General features: G+C 33.2%; 1 protein-coding gene across 1 annotated transcript in view; it reads left to right on the top strand.

The window, feature by feature from the left end:
* Gnpat (dihydroxyacetone phosphate acyltransferase) overlaps positions 1 to 22,409 on the top strand; it is a 99,139-nt gene that overhangs the window by 50,516 nt on the left and 26,214 nt on the right. Inside the window, 4 exon segments of the mRNA XM_085821987.1 lie at positions 7,444 to 7,719; positions 8,413 to 8,492; positions 13,574 to 13,714; positions 20,153 to 20,349. Coding sequence (XP_085678113.1) covers positions 7,444 to 7,719; positions 8,413 to 8,492; positions 13,574 to 13,714; positions 20,153 to 20,349 — 694 coding nt within the window.

The raw sequence follows: 22,409 nt of genomic DNA, 5'->3' as shown, positions 1-22,409 counted from the left end.
AGCAGTGATATTTTCATGTAATCTGATGTAGCCAAAGTGGAAAACATGAGCTGAAGACACAATTTGCATGATGAAATGTGTTGGAGGGCTGTGGGGATGTCGTAAGTTGGTGAAGGACAATCCGCTGTTAAGAGAGATGAATATGCGCCGTAGTGTCATTAGGCTGTAGGATCATTACCAAAGGGATCAAAACCACTATAGAAGATGCAAGTCTGGATGGCGGGGGATTACCACAATGGCAGAACATTGCTTCCTTTTGCTATGTGCAGGATGCCGTAGATCACCAATAGTACCACAGCTGGCATCGTATCTCTCTGCTGCTGCAGGATGGCCCGCATCCCACCAACGTGTGTTGCATTGACGGCATGAAAGGTGGACTGTATACCTGACAACCAGTCGTTTGTGTTCCTTTGACCTTTTTGCATATTAGAGTGTGCCTGAATTGGGCCTGTAAACATAACATTTGGACACCAGAGTAGTGACGCCATGTACTGTTTATGCATGAGTTTCAATTTGATATCCAGAACTGTTCCCGAAGGGCAGTGCTATGGCAAGAGCCAAGAACATGCTATCAAGCGCCAAATATCATCAAAAGAAACCATTACAGAGGAGAAGGCTTACTTGTATTGGGCTGGGGTAGAAATGAATGGCTGCATCAACCTCTATGTGATTGCGTCACGGTCGTCTAATACATAGTGAAATTCTACACCTTCTTGGTGCATCCTTTTATTGCTGCAGTGGGTACTGATGGAATATTTATGGACGATAACACCTGCTCGCATATAGCTCATGTGTGGTGCAGAGTTATCTGGAGAGTGAAACCATTCCACATCTGCCATGGCCTGCTAGATCACCAAACCTGAATCCCTGTATGGGACATTTTGAGATGATGGATAGCAGGTCACAGTATTTCTTTGTTATAGTGTCTCCCAAGATTGAATCATCAGTCAACCGAGTTATCTTGACAAAATCTGGCTGTGTGTTTTAATAACTTGTTTTGTGATCATATTGTTACGAATTTGGTATTTAAAAAGCTAATGTTAGTTCAATTATAAATTAAATGGTTTTATTTCTCGCGCAGTGCAGCGCATGATGAATATTAAAAGAAAGCTAAGCCGGAAAATTGAAATTACAAGAGCGCGTGCATGTAACATTTATTATTATCACAACAGAAATGCTTAAATTTTCTCAAATTATCATGCGGTATCACAATATCTCACAGTAGTTATCTTTTAACTACTTAAATGTACAATAGAACGTAATTCAAAACAGCTAAAGAACGCTAATCCGCGATTTCGCTATAATCAACAACGGCAGTTTTCTAAACAACAACAAACTAAGCAACTACTCCAAACTGAGATGTTTTCCTCCTTTTATAAGATTTTAAAATCACGCGCTAGAATTTTCCAGTACTTTCTCGAAATCAAAAAAAGATATTTATTTATTTAATGCAAGCGCTCTTGTATTTTCAGTTTTCCGGCTTAGCTTTCTTTTAATATTCGTCACGCGCTGCACTGCGCGAGAAATAAAACCATTTAATTTATAATTGAACTAACATTAGCTTTTTAAATACCAAATTCGTAACACTGCCCCCTTCCAAAGGACTGCACGTCCCGGGCAGTACAATCCCTGGACAGAAAGCTAAACTTACAACTGTTGCATTAATAAGCATTACATTACAATAATAAACAACATGAACAATAAATGCAATACGTAAAGCAAATCAAATGCTATCAAATACTAAATACAAAACAAATACTAAATACAAATCAAATACTAAATGCAAATCAAATACTAAATACAAATCAAATCAAATACACATTTATAAACAAAAAGGACCATGGTCTGATACTATTTACAATTATTTACATTACGTACTATGGCCATAGTAATGAGCTAACCTGTCGTAATGAAACGACTTTAGGTTTAGAGTTCGAAGACTTACGAATCATGACGTCATTCAGTCTCTTCAGGACTGTATATGGACCATCCGAAGGTGACTGTAATTTAGAACTGAGTTCTCTTCGTTGAATCGGGTTCCACAACCACATCTTGTCTCCTTGTTTGAATTTATGTCCAGTAGCTCTCGTGTCGTATGTGGTCTTCACCTTCTCCGTCGCCAAGTTCACTCGCTTTCGTGCGGAATGGTGCATAACTTCAAAACGGGCCTGGACATCTTGGATGTGTTCCTCAGGCGATGAAGGAGCATCCGTACGGCGATCAAACAGGCGGTCACAAGGCAGACGAAGGTCTCGACCGAAGAGCATCTGGGATGGAGAATAGCTGGTAGTCTTGCGTTTCTTTTTGGCCCTAGTACGATTTCGGCAGCTTCCTGAGCTGGGTCTTTCGGACAAGGCGTCGGCATTTCTAGGTGAGGATCCCTTTTGAGGATGGATAGTCATGCCATCAGATGCTGAAAGCAGTTTGTTGTTTTTCAAGTCTAGGGAAAAATTGCATTTCCTTAAAAAGTCCAATCCGAGTATGCATGGATCTGTGATATCCGCCACATAAGCCGTGTGATGGTAGGCGGCACTTCCAAACGTGATGTTCACGTTTAACTTCCCAGCTATCTCGATCTTGTCACCAGACGCAGTCTGAAGGGTAACACAGGATGGCGTCCAAACAAGTTTATCTTTAAACTGTTCAGCTAAATCTTTCCTAATGATGGTAACATTAGCTCCTGTGTCAATGATCATATTGCAAGGAACTCCATCGATATTCCCATTGATGGACAGTCCGTTATTGTTGCCACTCACTATAGAGATCTTAAGCGCTTTAAAAGAGGGTTTTTCATTATCTGGCAACCTCCGTTCCTTGATATGGTCATTAATTTGTTTCCTGCGTCGTTGCTCAGAAATTGTCTCAATTTTCGTACCCTGGGGTGTTCTGCAATTCTTTCGTACGTGGCCTTCAGCTCCACAGTTCCAGCACTTTGGTTTCTTGTCAGTCCTTTTCCTTCCCGTGGCATTTAATTGTTTGTTTAAATCGTATGCCTTATTTTCCGTGCTCTGGGGAGTTCTGCAGTTCCTTCGTAGGTGGCCTTCAACACCGCAATTCCAGCACTTTAGGGTCGGTTTCGTTTCACCACTATTCCGTCTTAAAGCATTCACTGGTCTTGTCAACTCATCCGTTTTATTATCCGTGCCCCGGGGTGTTCTGCAATGCCGTCGTAGGTGACCTTCAGAACCACATCTCCAACATCTTACAGCCTCTTTGTTCTCATTGCTACTTCGTATCAAAGCATCGACTTGTCTGGATAAATCATCTAAACGAGCCATCAATTGGTCCCCTGGGTCGTGGGCTCGCACAGCTCTGACTGGGTAGCGATCTCTAAGAGTTGCTTGCTGGGCTGCCTCCAATTTCATAGCGTACACTAAAGCGCTTTTCAGATCTTTAACATCCACCATTCGCAGTGCTTTCTGTATTTCAGGGTCCCGGATGCCATCGATGAAATATTGCAGGGACAGGATTTCCCTTGTTTCTGTCGGGCACTCCGAAAAGGCGTGATGTGACAGCCTTTCAACATCCGTGGCGAGCTCCTGAAGCGTTTCGGTGAGCTTCTGTTGACGAGATTTTAATTGGAGCCTGCTGTAGTCTTTTAAACATTTCTTGCCGAAGCGCAGCTCCAAAGCGCCGGATAGAGCTTCGAAATCTAGCCTTTGATTTTCGGGAAGCGTCTGCAGGATATCCGCTGCGTCTGCTCTCAGAGAAGCGGCGAGATGACAGGCCTTAGCTTGGGAATCCCATCCATTCGCATCCGCAACGATAGAAAATTGTGTCCTATACACCTGCCAGGAGGTCTTCTCATCATATGTAGATAGTTTCAGAACGGAACGAGCAGGCATCGATAAAAATTTGAAACCTTCAGAATTGTTTCCTACCGTCGCTATGCACTTCTTTAGGCTGTCAACTTCTTTGGCGACGGCAGCAGAAACCCTATCATCAATTTGTTGTTCGACGGCAGAAACTCTCTCTTCTATATGTTCTTTTACCGAAGAAACTTTCTTCTATTTGTCCAACTTTAGTTTCAACCGCGTCTATTCTGCCTTCCGTAGCCTCAAATTTATTTTCTATTACGCAGGTAATTTCTCTTTTCATTTCGTCCTGACCTGCTTTCATCTCATTTTTAAGAGATTTCATCTCTTCCTTAACGGATTCCTGGCCCAATTTCATTTCTCCTTTAATGGATTTTTGACCAGCATCCATTTTCTCTTTAATTTCTTCTTTAAAAGATGTTTGGCCAGCTTCCATCTTTTCTTGTACAGCTTTTATATCTTCCTTAACGGAGTTGACGGCTCCTTCCATCTTTTCTTGGAAAGCAGCAAATGCAGTCATCATTTGCCTGAATTGTTCTTCCATCGCTCTTGTTATTGGCATTCAAATCCCACTTCTGACACCGAAAATTGTTGCGTGCGTACGGGTTCGTTATGAAATGAATGCACAAATCCGATGAAAAATGAACAAAAATTTATTATTATCACAACAGAAATGCTTAAATTTTCTCAAATTATCATGCAGTATCACAATATCTCATAGTAGTTATCTTTTAACTACTTAAATGTACAATAGAACGTAATTCAAAACAGCTAAAGAACGCTAATCCGCGATTTCGCTATAATCAACAACGGCAGTTTTCTAAACAACAACAAACTAAGCAACTACTCCAAACTGAGATGTTTTCCTCCTTTTATAAGATTTTAAAATCACGCGCTAGAATTTTCCAGTACTTTCTCAAAATCAAAAAGAGATATTTATTTATTTAATGCACGCGCTCTTGTATTTTCAATTTTCCGGCTTAGCTTTCTTTTAATACTCGTCACGCGCTGCACTGCGCGAGAAATAAAACCATTTAATTTATAATTGAACTAACATTAGCTTTTTAAATACCAAATTCGTAACAATATATTAACACCAGTTGCATGTTCTTATACCTCGCCATCTAAGCGTATATGAGTTAGATTTTTGCTCTCGTTGTGTTTCTTATATTATTTATTTTTGAGAAGGTTTTTGAATCTGCATTGTTTATATAAGAATATGTTCATGGTTTTTCTTTTTCTTTTTTTTTTTTTTTTTTGTGTGTGAATACAGTGTTAACATTTTTGAATTTACCAAGTAATGAGGTGGATACCATATAATTTTTTCTAGAAAGAGGTCTTTTACCTGATAGAGTATGCGAAAATGGCCATAACATGAAACTTTATGTTAATGATGAAACCATTTGGAGGTGCAGTGTTAAAATTTGCAAAAAGAAGAGCCTCCATGTTGAAAATTCATTCTGTGGTTCCAGAATATTGGTTGTCAGTGCTCTTGGATTTATGTCTGTTTGGGCAAGGGAGTTGATATCCATGAAATGGTGTCTTGAACAGCTTAATATGTGTAAAAGTGCTGCAGTGAACTGGAATAATTATATGCGATAAAATAATAAGAGTTCTTAAAAATACTCTTAGGAAATGACATGTGAATGTTGTTTTTATTATTAGATACTGTGTTGTTTTTTTTTACATTCGTGGTTCACAAGCTTCGCAAAATTATAGCTGATATCTTGGTGCGAATCTAAAATCATTAAATATGGTTGGGAGTTGCTATAACAAAGAAGTACCCTGGTCATAATAACCCAGGCAACCTCCACAAACTTCGACGTGCATTACTACAGGAATTGGTTCTACTGGCAAACAAGCGATCAATGACACTATTGCCAACTTTTCTTGCCATTGTCAAGCATGCATTTCAGCTAGAGGGTATGATACGTGTTATTAGTGTGATATTTTCATTGCACATTCTTTCAATCCATTTGGTCTTTCATGATGTGATGGTCATAATACATGTGCTTTTGTATGTCTGCTTTATTGTTTGCTGTGTGGTCTAGTAATGCCATATTAACCAACTTCTTGGAACAATTCCGTGCGTATCCATTAAATAGTATTCCATGTTTTGTCCATGTTTTGTCTTTATTGCTTATTATTTTAGCAGGAGTGTATATACATATATACATACAGGATGATTCTAAATTGTTTTTACAAATTAAGAGGGGTAATTGTACTCACCCAGATGAGCAATAATTACCACAGAACATCGGGTCGCATTCCACTCTGAGATTCAGAGAAGAGAAATAATAGAATTCCAACCTTAGCTTACAACATTATTGAGAGAGTGAATGAACAAAACCAAAAGTTGCACATTCGGTTTAATGAAAAACTCACAGAGAGTGCACAAAATGGATAAAACCAAAAACTTGGCTTTCGAGTGTTAATTCTAGCTCGGACTTTGATGGCAAACACTCGAATGCACATCTTTGGTTGGCAAGGTCTCAACTTCGCAAACGATTGGGACAAGTTAATTATATAAATTGTTAGGGGGTAAAAACTAAATATCAAGTATCAGGGTAGCAGTTTTTCTCCCCTCCTCCATCTTTTATCCTGTCCCCCTGGACTAGCTGTACTGTGCTCATGTTACTTGAAAAGCCCTTTTATGGGACACGAAGTTCTGACAGCCGGAACACAGCACAAACTTTTCATGATAATCTCGGCATACAGCGGAAGTTGGAGTTAGTTGATAATATGCAGCTTTTGATTAGATAATTAACTTGTTGCAATCGCTTGCAAGGTTGAGACATTGCCAACCAAAGATGTGCATTTGAGTGTTTGCCATCAAAGCCTGAGCTCGAATTAACACTTGAAAGCCAAGTTTTTGTTTTTATCCATTTTGTGCCCTCTCTGTGAGTTTTTCACTAAACTGATTGTGCAACTTTTGTTCTCGTTCATTCGCTCTCTCAACAATATTGTAAGTTCAGGTTGGAATTCTAATATTCCTCTTTTCTGCCTCTCAGAGTGGAATGTGACCCTCTGTTCTATGACAATTATTTCTCATCTGGATGAGTACTGTCACCCGTCTTAATTTGTAAAAACAATTTAGAATCACTCTGTACATATTGCATAGTTAACCATTGGCTTTAGACATTCTTTGAAACGTGTCCTGTATGGTATGCGTATATACTTAAGCTGATCTATTCTTTGATTAGAAGCTTGTTAATAGTAATGCTGCATAGTATTAATCTTCTCTGTAAAATATTTATAAATGTGAATGCAAATGTATATTGCAGTGCTATATAAAACACAAAGTAAGCAAAACTTGGAAACTATATTTAATCTGTTGATCAATTATTTTAATTTATTGACATTTTGAAAATAGATATTAAAAAATTTTGCCTTATATGCTGTTCAGTCAATGTTTTTATTAAAAAAATATAAATGCACTTTAAATAAGTCTCGAAACAGTAGGTTTCAATGAAAATGACTTGTTGCTGAATTTTGTTGCTTTGTTAGAAAAGTAAAGCTTAAATTCTTGTTTGCATCTGTGCTGCATTGCCACTTGATTTACTCATATGCAAATTAAAATAAGCTTATAATTTTAATTTTTTTATTATTATTTAAAATTTTTTTCTAGGAAGTGACAGACTCTCTGAAGTTATTAGAGAACAATTAAAACTTCACTCAAACATAATTGATTTATCTGAAGATTTGTATGTCTCTTTGAAAGACTGCAGGATAAATCATCCTGCTTGTCCTTCATATGTACCCCGGCTTCATGATAATACCGTAAAATACTCAATACCTGCATTATTTGCATACCATTATGGAAATCAAGCTTTGCAACTGTTAATTCATGTCTGCATGGTTTGCTTATCTCTTAACTGTAATGGAAGTGGATTTCAGTTACAAGGTAAAAAGCTTTGATTTCTTGAAATTAGTTTTTTCTTTACTTTTATAAACATATTTTTTCATTACATCTAAAAATATACAAATATATAATTGTGTAATTTCTGCCTTTTAAGGTGTTTAAACAATTTTTTGATATTTCTAGTTTTTTTTATCATAGTCTTTTCATTGAACTGTAGTACATGACATAGCAAATAAAAGCTACAAATAAAAGCAAAAAAAAAAAAAAAGTCTGGTGCATTGTTATTTCCACCAAGCAAAGTCTTTCCATTGAACTGTAGTACATGACTTAGCAAATAAAAGCTTTAAAAGTCTGGTGCACTGTTATTTCCACCAAACAAAAACAGTTCAGCTTCTGAGGGAGAATGTAAAGTCTTTTTTTAACATTAAACCTCTCCTAGATTCATTTTTGGTATTAATGAAAAATTTATGTTTTTAAAATATAGTTGAAATTAATTCTTTATTAATATACATTTAAGAATTTTTTCTTCATAAAAAATATAATTTTTAATTTAAAGATAAAAGAAAGGTTAAAAAATTTTTATCTTCCGAGTTTAAAAGTTAGTAATATAGAAGTTAAAGGAAAGTAAGAAGTTATCTTTTAATTTTATTTGAAAGCTGTTGACAAGTTCTTTGTATTATTATTTATTGTTCTACATTGTATATTTAAAATTATTATATTTATATTCTGTTTCAGAAGATGTCTTCTTTCGATATAAAATGCTAAGAACACTACTTCAAAGAGAATTTGTCTTTCAGAGACTTACAGATGAAAAGGTACTAATAATTATTATTTGTATCAGATTGTAATAAATAAAAGCTTTCCCTGATCAGTTCTAATGTTGAAAGCTGTTTGTATTATAGTTTTTCAGCTTTGCATTTTATTTTCATTAATGTCATCTGCTCACCAGTTTTTAGTCTCAGGAGTTAAGCAAATGCTTCAGTATAGATTAAATTTCTTAAGGCTTCTTTACATGAAACAACAATGCAAAAGTGCCGGATAGCATCCCTTGTAGATTTATCCTCTGATGGTATTTCACCTACACAGAGTGATTTTGATCTTAATTTGCTTTGAACTACCAAGCCACTCAGAGAAGTGAAAGCAGATGACCCGATTTTTATCCAATAGATCTCCATCTGTCTCACAACAAACATAATAATTTACAAAATTTTAATGCCTTTATTTTGAGGGCTTAATTTTTAAAATAAGTTGTAATAGTAATAATCAACTGGAGGCTTATAAGCAGACTAAAAAGGTGGCACAGATTAAAAATGCAAAATATTAATTTTTTTTTAATTATAAATTAAAAACATAAAATAAATGAAGGAGAAAAGGAAAGCAATCAATTGTAAAATGTGGTGCATATATATATATACATGAACAAAAGTTAAGAAATTTGAAAATTATGATTTTGAACTCTTAAAGATTTACAATATGCTGTAAAATTAATTAAATAATCAAAATATAATGATTAAATCAAAATTTTGATGTTTAACAGTCTAACCAGAAGAAAAGGCACAAGATGCCAATGAAAACAAAACAATTCAGTAATATAACATAATAAAAATATATAGTAAAATGGGAATAAAACAAATGGATGATAATTCTTTGGTCTTTTTCATAGAGCAACTGAAAAATTTTCAACAAAGCCACATTTCTGAATTATATCTAGATGATTATAAGTAAAATGTAATGCCAAATACATTAAATTAATAAAAATAATTTTGTGTGCATTAAGTTATACAGATAAAGAATGCAGTAAAATAAAGTAAATTTTTTAACCCCTTAACCGCCGCGGGCGTATATATACACCTTGCTCAGCCGATGTGTTAACTGCCCCAGATGCGCAGCCGATGCGTTAACTTTGCGAATAATTTTAGGTGTAGCAGCGCAAAGCAAATGATAGCAGTTTGGAATGACGTATATATACGCCTGGGGCAGTTAACGCATCGGCTGAGCAAGGCGTATATATACGCCCGCGGCAGTTAAGGGGTTAATAATCATCAAGATTAAGACACAATAACACGCCGAATAAATACTAATTCAGAAGTCAAACAACAAAAATCAGCGTTATATTTACAAAATTTTCACAGGACTAGTTTCGATGGTTTTACCGAACCACCATCCTCAGCTGCAAAACCGCAAATGAACAAGATAGGAAATAATGATTAGATAAGATAAGAAAGCCTGGACAAGAATAAGCAAGTGGCGCCCTCTGTTGGTGAAACCAGAACTAAAACATAATTTCTTTAAAGGCCGAAGGCAAATTAGGATTGGAATTCGGATCGTTAACTAGAACAGAAAGATTTTTATGAATGTGAAATGCCTCTAGAAAATCCAGTTCTCCAATGGAAGATGTTTTTTTAAATAATTTTGGCAGCAGAAAAATTGAAAGTGTGATTTTCAGACCAACAACAACAGAAGACTTCTGTGTTTCCTTTTTTCTAACATATGCTTCATGTTCCTTGACGTGAAATTTTAAGGCTCTCTTAGTTTGGCCAATGTAAATTAAACCACACTGGCAAGGAATCCTATAAATACTCCAGGAATTCATATCCGGAATGGGGTCCTTGAGTATGGAACTCAGAATTTTATTGATGGGAGAATAAACAACCCAAAAGTTAAAGTTCTGCAAAATATGTGCAACTTTATAGCTAATTGATGGAAAGAAGGGAATGACAACAGAATTTTTATAATCTCCTAAAACAAGAGTGTGCCTTTTAGTGTGTTGAGATGATAATTTTTTAACTGCTTGATTAATAATGTTGGGTGAAAAGCCCCTGTCAATAGCTATTGCTTTTAAATAATTTAGTTCTTCATCAAGGGCTAGTTTGGAGGAGCAAACTTGAAGAGCATGGAAAACATAGGAATAAAATGAAGCTAACTTTTGTTTAGTCGGATGACATGATTTAAAGTGTGGTGGAAGGCAAACCGATGAAGGTTTACGGTAAACCGTAGTACTGAAGTTCGATGTGTTTCGTGTGACCAGAATGTCGAGAAACGGAAGAGAATTGCAAGTCTCAAGTTCAAAAGTGAACTGAATAGCAGGATCAATGGAATTCATTGTTGAAAGAACTTTATTTAAATCATCTTTATTACCTTCAAACAGGGTAAAAGTATCGTCTACGTAGCGGAACCATGCCGGGAAGTTTAAAGTTTCAAACAATTTTGATTCATAATAATGCATGTAGATATCAGCTAGGATGGGACTGAGGGGGCTTCCCATGGCTAATCCCTCAGTTTGCTTGTAATATTTATTTTGGAAAACAAAATGTGTTTGTTTCAAACAGAGTTGAGTGAGAGAAATTAGCTCATCAATTTCGATGCAAGAGAAATGAAATTCGCGAAGTCTGGTTTCTAGACATCTTAATGCACCCTCCACTGGGACATTGGTGAATAATGATTTTACATCAAAAGAAACCATGAGTAAACTACTGGAAGAAATGTTTTTAACCTTTTTTACAAACTCTATTGAATTTTTTATGGTGTAAATGTTATTGTCTAATAGAGTGGAAAATCTAGAAACTAAATATTTAGCTAATGGATACGAAGCAGTACATAAATTTGATACAATAGGGAGGAAAGCAATACCACTTTTATGAATTTTGGGAAGAGCATATAATCTGGCACAATTCGCAACAGATGGGATAAGCGAATGTTTTAAGTTGCATGAAATGATTTGCGAAGATTTGATCGCAGTTTTTATTTTTGACAAGTCTGAAGGTGAAGGATCTTTAGGGATCGGATTGTATGGTCCTTCGTTTAAGAGTTTAGTGACACCATCGATGTAACTGTTCTTATCCATGACGACTATCTGGCCACCTTTGTCGGCCTTTGAAATGATAATATCCAGGTTAGAATGAATTTCGCGCATTGTAGCTCTTTCTCTCGCATTTAGATTTGGTTTCAAAGGTTTATTATTGAATTTCACATTATGAGCGATAAGATGCCTAATCATTTCTTTCTGTGAATCTGAAACTTTACTGAATTTTTTAATCAAGCTTTTAAAAAATTCTCATCTCAACACACTAAAAGGCACACTCTTGTTTTAGGAGATTATAAAAATTCTGTTATCATTCCCTTCTTTCCATCAATTAGCTATAAAGTTGCACATATTTTGCAGAACTTTAACTTTTGGGTTGTTTATTCTCCCATCAATAAAATTCCGAGTTCCATACTCAAGTACCCCATTCCGGATATGAATTCCTGGGGTATTTATAGGATTGCTTGCCAGTGTGGTTTAATTTACATTGGCCAAACTAAGAGAGCCTTAAAATTTCACGTCAAGGAACATGAGGCATATGTTAGAAAAAAGGAAACACAGAAGTCTTCTGTTGCTCAACATTGTTGGTCCGAAAATCACACTTTCAATTTTTCTGCTGCCAAAATTATTCAAAAAACATCTTCCATTGGAGAACTGGATTTTCTAGAGGCATTTCACATTCATAAAAATCTTTCTGTTCTAGTTAACGATCCTAATTCCAATCCATATTTGCCTTCGGCCTTTAAAGAAATTATGTTTTCGTTCTGGTTTCACCAACAGAGGGCGCCACTTACTTATTCTTGTCCAGGCTTTCTTATCTTATCTAGTCATTATTTCCTATCTTGTTCATTTGCGGTTTTGCAGCTGAGGATTGTGGTTCGGTAAAACCATCGAAACTAGTCCTGTGAAAACTTTGTAAATATAACGCTGATTTTTGTTGTTTGACTTCTGAATTAGAATCATCAAGATATTATCTAATCTGACATGATCTAAAGTTATATATAATATGTTAATGAATCGTTATATATAATACATCTGACTGGAAAGAAAGACTACTGATGTTAAGCATTGAATCGAGTTGTGTAGTAGGATGGTACTTTGACAAAATGAAAGATAAAAATTTAAGTAGTGAGTTTAGTTGTAAAAAAATTGGCTAAAAAATTGAAATGGTAGATGGTGTAAACACTGTGATAAAATTTAAAAAAATAATTTTAAAAAAATTTTAACTTTGTGAAAAATTAAGTTTTTAAATGTTTCAAATATTTTTATAAAAATTTTATTAAAATAGATTTTTAAAAAATTGTAAACAAAAGTATTTTAATTGTGTGGGAAAATGGAGTGAGATAAATTCTGATGACCTCAGAGATCACATAACTACACAAGATCATTCTTCCTCTTATATTGCAGAATGTATCTCATTAATCTTGAATTTAATAATTTAAAACTATTTTTGTAATGCATCTAGTAAATCTTCAAATTTAAATATTTTCTATCATAAGTAACAAGGGATAAAAGTTACACATTTAATTTATAATCCCAAATAAATTTTGCATTATAAATTGAAGTTTATTATCATGTAGACAGATCTTTAAATGGAAACTTAATAATTCTGTAGAGATCCATGTGAATATCAAATATCTTCCATAACTTTTCACTTGAAATGTATTTTGATTTTTTAAAGAAAAAATTGAATTTTTATCTTAACATTAGAAGTGGCAAGACTTTTATGTGCATATTATGAAAGCTATGAAGTATTATTTCTTGCTCTTTCAATTTTCTTTGTTCATCGAGACTAGTGTAATTAATTGCAATTATTTAATGTAAAAGTTTTAAATGTGATTTTGTAACTAATAAATAGCATAGTGGACTAATATATCTATTATATGAACTCATGTTGATTAATTATTACTATCAAGTAAGCTGTTCTATGCAGCATTTATAGTGGTGTTTAATATTCCTAATTTAGGAAATGTCTGTGGGTTTTCCTTTGCGGCTGAATATATTGATGTTTTATACTCTATTTGAATTATATGTAATGTGGTGTACTTTTATATACATTAAGCCAGTGGTACTATTTATTCTCTCTCTTTGTAGGATTTTATACATGCTCTTCAGTCTCTGAAAGAAGAAAATATCTTAACTGTGGATGAATCTAAACTTATACCTTCCAATTCTGCTACTGAAAAATTTGAATTTTTGAGTTCTTTGCTCATACCTTTCCTCGAAAGCTATTACGTATGTCTTCAACTATTTTAGTAATAAACATAAGTATTATCATTATGTACATTTTAAGTAATATAATTTTCTGAAATAGTTATCTTAAGGAAACTCAAAACTATAAAAATTTATGTAAACTATAATTGCATGTATGGAATTATCATATTTCAGAGCAGTGATTGCAGAGTAAGAAATGGTTTTGTTGGAAAAAAAAAAAAAAAAAAAAACTTAAGTGAAAAGCAAACATTTCTTTGAAAAGTTTGAAGTAAGTTTAAATGAAACGACCACTTCTTGTAATGTTTAAAATGGCTTTTCAGTATAATGGTAGGGAAATTTTATAAACATGAGGATGAAATAGAACGGACAAATTGAATTTTGTCACCCTTTTAAGTATGATTATAAAAATTTTTGCAAGGAAAAAAATTAAAATGTGCTTATTTTTTAACATACAATAAACAATATTGTTTTTCTTAGCCAGTGTCTACACACACAAACACACACACACACACACAAAAAAAAAAAGCATACTTAATACTTTTTGTAGCCTTTAGATCACATGTCTTTGCATTTATTTTCTTTGCTTTTTTCCATAGACAAAATTGCCAAAGAATTCAATCTGTTTTGAGACATGGATGACCATGAGTATGTTTTTGTAAACTTCAGGTAACTAAAACTTGTATCGCCTATAGCCACAGTAATAGATATTGTAAGCATTATTCTTAATGAAACCCATAGATTTGGCATGATGTCTTGTAACTTCCATGTAATTATGAACCTAACAAGTTTCTGTTCTAAGCTTTATATCTTCAATAAATAATTCTTTGGCTATATCTAGCTCAGTCAAGATATCAGGCCCATTAATATCATTATTTTCCTGATGTCTTAACTTACTTTCCAAAACTTGACATACTACTATGAAGATTTTTAAAGCCATTTAAAAATCTCAACATATTACTGAAGCTTTATAAATCTCTTTGATAAAAATTTAGTAGATATGTCCAGTATTACATTGAACACATAATTTTCAAATCTTTTTCCGGGGGGTGGGCAATAAAAATGCTATTGCTCAGAATGTCAGAAGCTAAAACTGAGTAACAGACAGAAAAGTGTTAAAAACGTCAGATTGAGAAATATTTATTGTATTATTTTAACTTTTTTTTGGGGAGGGGACAAAATTTTTGATGGCACCCCGTGAAACTGCCTGTGTCAGCAGTACCTTAAGCAGTCACTGTCTAGTGGGTTGATAACCTTAGATCTCTTGAGTGTTGCTGTATGCCCGATTGCATTTTGCAATTAAGCTTAAAATAATTTCTGTAAAATCTGTTTTTAATAAAAGTATTTGGATTTTTATATGTATTATTTGAATGTCATTTTCAATAATATAAACAAAATCCTAATATTAAGAATTAAAATTACAAAAGTAAAAAAAGAATTATGTTAAATGAAAAGTGTAGGGAAAAAATTATATTAAAGTGCTATATAGTAAAAATGACTTTATATTTACATTTTAATAATTGTTTCTACTTAGTAATGAAGTAGCAAACTTAAGTTCAGTATTAGTACCTACTATTACATTTTAGTGCCATACTTATATGCATAATTTAAAGTTCCTTGCACAGTTGAAACATTTTTAAGTTTTGAATGCATATTATAAGCATTTTGTATTTTGCAGATATAGATTTAATTTGTATAATAAACTTAACATTAAAGGTATTCCATTCAGATAAGTTTCATGCTATTCTGCCATTGTCTATGTGCTTTTTAATGAAAATTCTGCTTCAACATATCAAATATGATATAGTGGGCTGCCAGCGATATTTCACTCCCATAATCACATTTGGTACGGTGGGCCCACAGAGGTTATCTGAAGATACATGGTGAACCAAAGGTCCTCTGTAGAGGTTGGTGGTAGGGAAGAGGAGTGGGAGATCCTTGGAATGCTCACCACTTTTTTTTTTCCCCACTCTCTGCTGTCTAAACACTATAGCAGTTGGTGATATTGACTGCCATAACAATATGCCCAGGTTTGAATCTCAGAATGGGCATGGTAATATCTGTAAGCATATAGTGTCTGTGCAACAAGGGACACTCAAAATACACGGTGAGCAGAAAGTCCTCTCAAGTGGTTAGTGGTGACTCTCAGACCCTCCCTTATCCTGAGGTGGTCCCTTAAAACTGGAGTGGAGCTTCGCACTTAGTCTGGTGGCACTATGCTTATGCAACCTATGGTGAAATTTGGCTGTCCTGCCTACGTACACCTGTAACTGTGATTTCTTCCTTTGAATTCCAATTAGAGAGGAAGCTTAGCAGTTGGCGAGGCCTATTATATCTATATGGATGTACATTGCGGGGGTGGGCAGTTCTATATTTGTCATTCTACTGGGCCAATTGATGAAATTCGCATTGCGTTTTCCATGTCTCGGAAGTGCAACTTAGGATATATATTAGATTTATATATAACGTTTTAACATAGGTATTTAAAAAAAAAAACGTAAGCCTATATATTAAATTATGCCTAAATATTAAATTTTGTGAAATTTGGTGCAAAATTTATGGAGAAATTAAAAAAAATTTCTTGGCCCATTTTTTTTTCAGTTTCGCCAAGAATAATTCACTTGGCGAACTTCTTATTTCATAGCAACTTATTTCCCTTTCCTTTTTTGCATTGTACACGAGCGGGAAAAAAGTCATCGTTCAAACTTTCAAATAATTTTAAGTGCTTAAACCACATTTGGCATTATTATCGCTTATAACAAATATGCCAGATTTCAAAACGCTCCAATATGTAAATTCACATATATCCTAGGAAATTTTGAATAAAAAAATCTAATTTTTTGCAGGTATGCTAAGAAATATATCTACTTTAAAATGATTGTAAAAGTTTTATAGGTTATAATTCAAAATTTTTTTCGAAAAATTTATAAAATTTTTTTTAAATATGAATTTTAAAAATAAAACATAAAAAATGGGTGAATTTTATTTGGAGTGAACCTAAATTTCAAAAATATGAAAGGTAGAATCAAATAAATTTAATAAAAAAGAGATATTAATAAATATATACAAGATTCAATTAACATGGATGAGCTAAAATTTTGAAAACTAATTTTCTAAAAACTACTCATGCGATTTTTTACAAAACTTGGCAGTTTCACATGATTTGAGTCATAGAATTGAAATATGGAAAAAACTGATATGTTGTTTTAGAAAAAGTGTGATTTTATTTCAAAATACCTATATTAGAACAATGCTATATATAAATCTAATACATATCCTAAGTTGTTTTCCCCCATGTGTAATGTGTGTACGAGCCAGTTTCCCTTAGAAAGTCCTCCACGAAGGCATCCCTCCCCTTAGGCAGATAGCCCTCAAGGCTTTGCCATAATTAAATATCCTAACCTTACCTAACCATATCCTAAGTTGCGCTTTCAAGACATGAAAACACAATTTGAATTTTGTCAGTCGGCCCAGTAGAATGGAAAAGGAACTGTCCCCTCCTTTTTTTTGCACAGTGTACAGTTGCTTGGCTTTTAAACCATCTATTATGGTACATAAAAATTATTTTTATCTTCATTTTGTGCAATGCGTATGCATCTGTAATGGCATAAAATGTAAACAATTAGTTTGAAAGTATCTCATATTTAAATAATGATAAATGTTTGCTTTGCATATTATTGTATTATCATTTTGGGCAACAGTTTTTATGTTCAGAATCTAATTTGTTAAAATAACAGAAGATGAGTTTTGACTACTGAGTTGGTGAATAAAAATTGTATTTGGTGTTTATATATTATTTATTTATTTATTTATTTTTGTAGTTCAGTCAAACATCCTTGAAATATTAAAATTCTGTCTGCGTCTTATTATGTTATATCAACTGAGGATTTATAACAGGTGTACTTATATTTCGTGACCCAACAGCAATTCGACTTGTTTATTTAACATGACTACGGAAAATGTAACAGAAGCAATTACTCTCTCTCTCTATGTATATATATATATATATATGTGGCTATATAGATGGTATAGTGCTTAGCGAAGCTGACTGGCACCGTTCTGCCATATTTAAATCTTGAAGAAGGCGTGGTAGTTTGTAAGCATATACAGTCAAAAGTCGTTAATTCGGACACCCATAATCCGGAATGATCTATAATCCGGACCTCAAAGCTAAAAACTTTCTGCGCGTACGCCACGTTGACACATGCGCATAGACGTTTACGCGTGCACGTAAGACCTTTTACGACTGCGCATATGCATGTGCGCAAGCACAGAAAACGTTTTCGCGTGTGCGTTTTATGTATAACGTACATATAAGCTAAAATTATCTAATTACAATCAAAAGTCGTTAATCCGGACTCTTCGGGACTTCGGCAATTCCGGATTATAGATCATCAGTTTAAATCTGGTAAGATGGCATGCAGAAATTATAAAGTTAAAAATATGAAACCGTAATTTATGAAATAAAGAACAATTATGATCTAAAGGGTATCAAATTTTACAAAAAAAAAAAAAAAAAAAGCTTAATATTTATTTCTTTACTTTATTAAACATTTCTTTCAATGTAAGTTGTTTAAGTTGCTTCGTTTTTTATGTGATAATACATTCTCTTTAATTCTATAAACAGACATAATTTCTTGTTCAGTTACAAGTTCCGCTGTTCAAGTCCTATAATTGCTGTGCCAAGAATACCAACTAACTTGTCAATCGAAATTTTTTTCGTTTTCAATAACCTCTGTTACTTTCTTCACTATTGGAAGCGAATTATAATGACGAGGAATTTGATTTAAATCATATAAAAGATGGAGTACATCGAGATGAAATACTGCATTTAGTAAGGAATTAATTATAATCTCGCTGTGGGTTTAAAGATAAACAAAGTTTAGATAAACAAAGGATATGCCTTTATCCATTTTTTGCAGCAATTCCACTTTTTGTTTAATTGACTTCGAAACATACTTTCGCTTTGTAGATCCTTTACATATTAATAAATATATATCAGAAATTCTATTTGACATAATCGAAAGTTCAAGCTTACTTTTATAAAATTGCTCCAAAATCTCTGCAAAAAATAATAAGCCGGATCCAATTCGAAGATTAAGGAACTACGCAATCTGCAACATTAACTGAATTAGATAATTTTAGCTTAACTTATACTGTCTGTTATACATTAAACATGCATTCGTAAACGTATTTTGCGCACGCGCACAAGCGTATTCGCAGCCGTAAAGGTCTTACATGCATGCGTTGATTGGATGCATGCGCAGAAATTTTGTAGCTTTGAGGTCCGGATTATAGATCATTCCAGATTATGGGTGTCCGAATTAACGACTTTTGACTGTATCTATTTCAGTTAATGTTGATGATTGCGTTGTTCCTTAATCTTCGAATTGGATCCGGCTTATTATTTTTTGCAGACTGTAAGAGCAATTTTATAAAAGTAAACTTGAATTTTCGGTTATGTCAAATAGAATTTCCGATTCTGGAGCTCCCAAAGGATCGTACAAAACGAAAGTATGTTTCGATGTCCATCAAACAAAAAGTGGAATTGCTGCAAAAAATGGATAAAGACATGAAGAATGTGACAGAGAGGTTAGTGAAAACGAAAAAATGTCGATTGACAAGTTAGTCGGTATTCTCGGCACAGCAATTAATGGGACTTGAACAGCGGAACTTTGTAACTGAACAAGAAATTATGTCTGTTTATAGAATTAAAGAGAAAGTATTATCACATAAAATGAAGCAACTTAAACAACTTACATTGAAAGAAATGTTTAATAAAGTAAACAAATAAATATTAAGCTTTTTTTTTTTTTTTTTTTTTTGTAAATTTTGATACCCTTTAGATTATAATTGTTCTTTATTTCATAAATTACGGTTTCATATTTTTAATTTTAGAATTTCTGCATGCTATCTTACGAGATTTAAACTGATGATCTATAATCCGGAAAATCGATAATCCGGAATCGCCGAAGTCCCGACGAGTCCGGATTAACGACTTTTGACTGTAGTGTCAGTATGGCAAGGGCCACTCAAAATACACGGTGAGCCAAAATTCCTTAGAAGAAGTTGGTAGTAGGATAAGAGAGGTGGAAGACCCTTAGATTGTCCCCGTGGGTAATTCTGTTCAAAATTTGGGCAGAAGCTTTACAGTTAACAAGGCCAGGTGATATGTAATGTATACCTACAGGAAAGCAAAGGTAGTGGCTTTTTCTTCAACCTGTACCTGAAAGTATGTGTGTGCAGAAAAGTAATTATTTTGGTAGATAATTGTTTCTAAAATTTGCATTTATGATGATTATCTTCTTTGTACTTTCATCTGCAATTTTTTTCTTTTACAGAAATAAAATATTTTACTTTTCATATTTAAAATTTTTCATATAATATGAAACAGAAATCCCTATTTGTTGTACTGGTTATTTTCTGTACTTATAATTGACTGAATTTTTTTTATTAACTTAGATTATCTGCCAACAATTAGCTGTAAGGGGAAATGAAGTTTTACCAGATTGTAAGAAGTTGTCTCTAGAGTGCCAAGCATACATCGAAAGTGCTATTTTTGAAGGCGCTTTATCAGATTATCGGTGTCTGTCTTTGGATATTGTGAATAATTGCATAGCATTTCTAGTCAGTCAAGGTGCCCTTAGTAAAGTCCACGAGTAAGTGTTACAAATCTTTTCTGTTTTGAACTCACTACAGCTAAGTAGATTTTATTTCTGGTAACCATATTATGAAATTAAACTTTCCTGAGCTAAACATAGTTAAATAGACCAGTTCAGTTTTATTAAAAATTTATTGCTGTTACAGTGTCACTGAAATCTGTGATACTAATTTCCAGAAAGTTTTCTTTTCTTTCTTCTTAGCAGACTAATTAAAAGATTTAGGCAGATTTCTTGTCTTCATTAATTAAACAATAAACCTTGAACACATTACAGGTAGCCTTCAATTTACATGGTGGATTGATTTTCCGAAAATGCCATGTAAATTGAAATTTTGCTATTTGAGTCCACAGTTCATATTGAAAAGAAATACTCGTGTAATAAATTTAACAAATCTATATGAAACAGTATTTATTTTTCTGTAAAATAAAAAGGTATATACATTGTGCAAAAATAAAGGAGGGGACAGTTCTCCATTCTACTGGGCCGATTGACAAAATTCAAATTGCGTTTTTCATGTCTCGAAAGTGCGACGTAGGATATATATTAGATTTATATATAGCATTATTCTAGCTTAGGTATTTTGACACAAAATCAGACTTTTCCTGAAATAACCTACCAATTTTTTTCATATTTCGATTCTACAACTCAAATTATGCCTAAATATTAAATTTTGTAAAATTTGATGGGAAATTTACAGAGAAATTCAAAAATTTATCTTGCGCAATTTTTTCAGTTTGCTAATAAGAATAATTCACTTGGCAAACTTCTTAATATATGGCAACCAATATTCCTTTCCCTTTCATTATGCCGGAGCAGAAAAAAAGACACCTCGTTCTTACCTTTTTACATTGTGCATGAGCGGGAAAAAAAGGTCACATCGTTCTTACTTTCAAATAATTTTAGCTAAGTGTCTAAACCACATTTGATGTTTTATTGCTTTCAACAAATATGCCAAATTTCAAAATGTGCCAATATATAAATTCACATATATCTTTGGAAATTTTGAATAAAAAAACTAATTTTTTGCAGATATGCTTAGAAATACATCTACTTTAAGATGACGGTAAAAATTTTATAGGTTATAATTCAAAATTTTTTTTGAAAAATTTATAAAAATTATTTAAAAATGCAAATTTAAAAAATTAATCATAAAAAACGGATGAATTTTATTTAGAATGAACCTGAATTTTGAAATGTGAAAGGAAGAATCAAGTAAGTTTAATAAAAAAAAAGAGAGATTAATAAATATATACCAAACTCAATTAACATTGAGGAGCTAATTTTTTAAAAAACCACTCATGTGATTTTTACGAAAGTTTGGCGCAATTTGAGTCGTAGAATTCAAATATAGAAAAGAATTGGTATATTATTTCAGAAAAGGCCTGATTTTGTGTCAAAATACCCATATTAGATCACTGATATATATAAATCTAATATATATCCTAAGTCGCGCTTTTGAGACATGAAAAACGCAAGTTGAATTTGTCAATCAACCCAGTAGAAAGGAGATCTAGAACGCTTCCCCTTTTTTTGTGTGCAGTTTACATACACATTTTAAAATAAAAATGCATTAATTAAATTAAATTTAATGCATCTATACAGAGCATACTTAAAAAATTAAAAATGTTTTTATACTGTGTCATCTTCACTTGTTAATAATGTGGCAGCCCTTCTTCATGGTATATCTAAACTACTGCTAATTTGCTCAGTGTTTAGGGCTTTTTTTCTAATTCATTTCCTTGAGATATGTCAAGATGAAGCCAATCAATTTTGCAATTATCTTCTAAATTTTAAACTTTTTGCCACGTTTAGATTATTTTCTACAAAGAAATTTTCCAGTTCTTTAACTACTGCAAGTCCTTTATCTATAGTACTTAACAGTTAAGTATTGGAACTTCTTCATCATCATCTGTTTCAGATTTGCCAGATGTGGAATCAACGAGTTCATTTTAATCTATAGCATTAAATCCTTCTCCTCCTGCTTGATGTGCCAATCTTTTAATATCAGAATATTCATTCTGTAAGGTGGTGTGTGATATTCACTTAAAATCACATCT

The sequence above is a fragment of the Stegodyphus dumicola genome, chromosome 8 (assembly GCF_044657685.1).
Source record: "Stegodyphus dumicola isolate Sdum_Otavi_A_Nest chromosome 8, ASM4465768v1".
Taxonomy (NCBI): domain Eukaryota; kingdom Metazoa; phylum Arthropoda; class Arachnida; order Araneae; family Eresidae; genus Stegodyphus; species Stegodyphus dumicola.
This window is presented reverse-complemented; position numbering and strand designations above follow the sequence as displayed.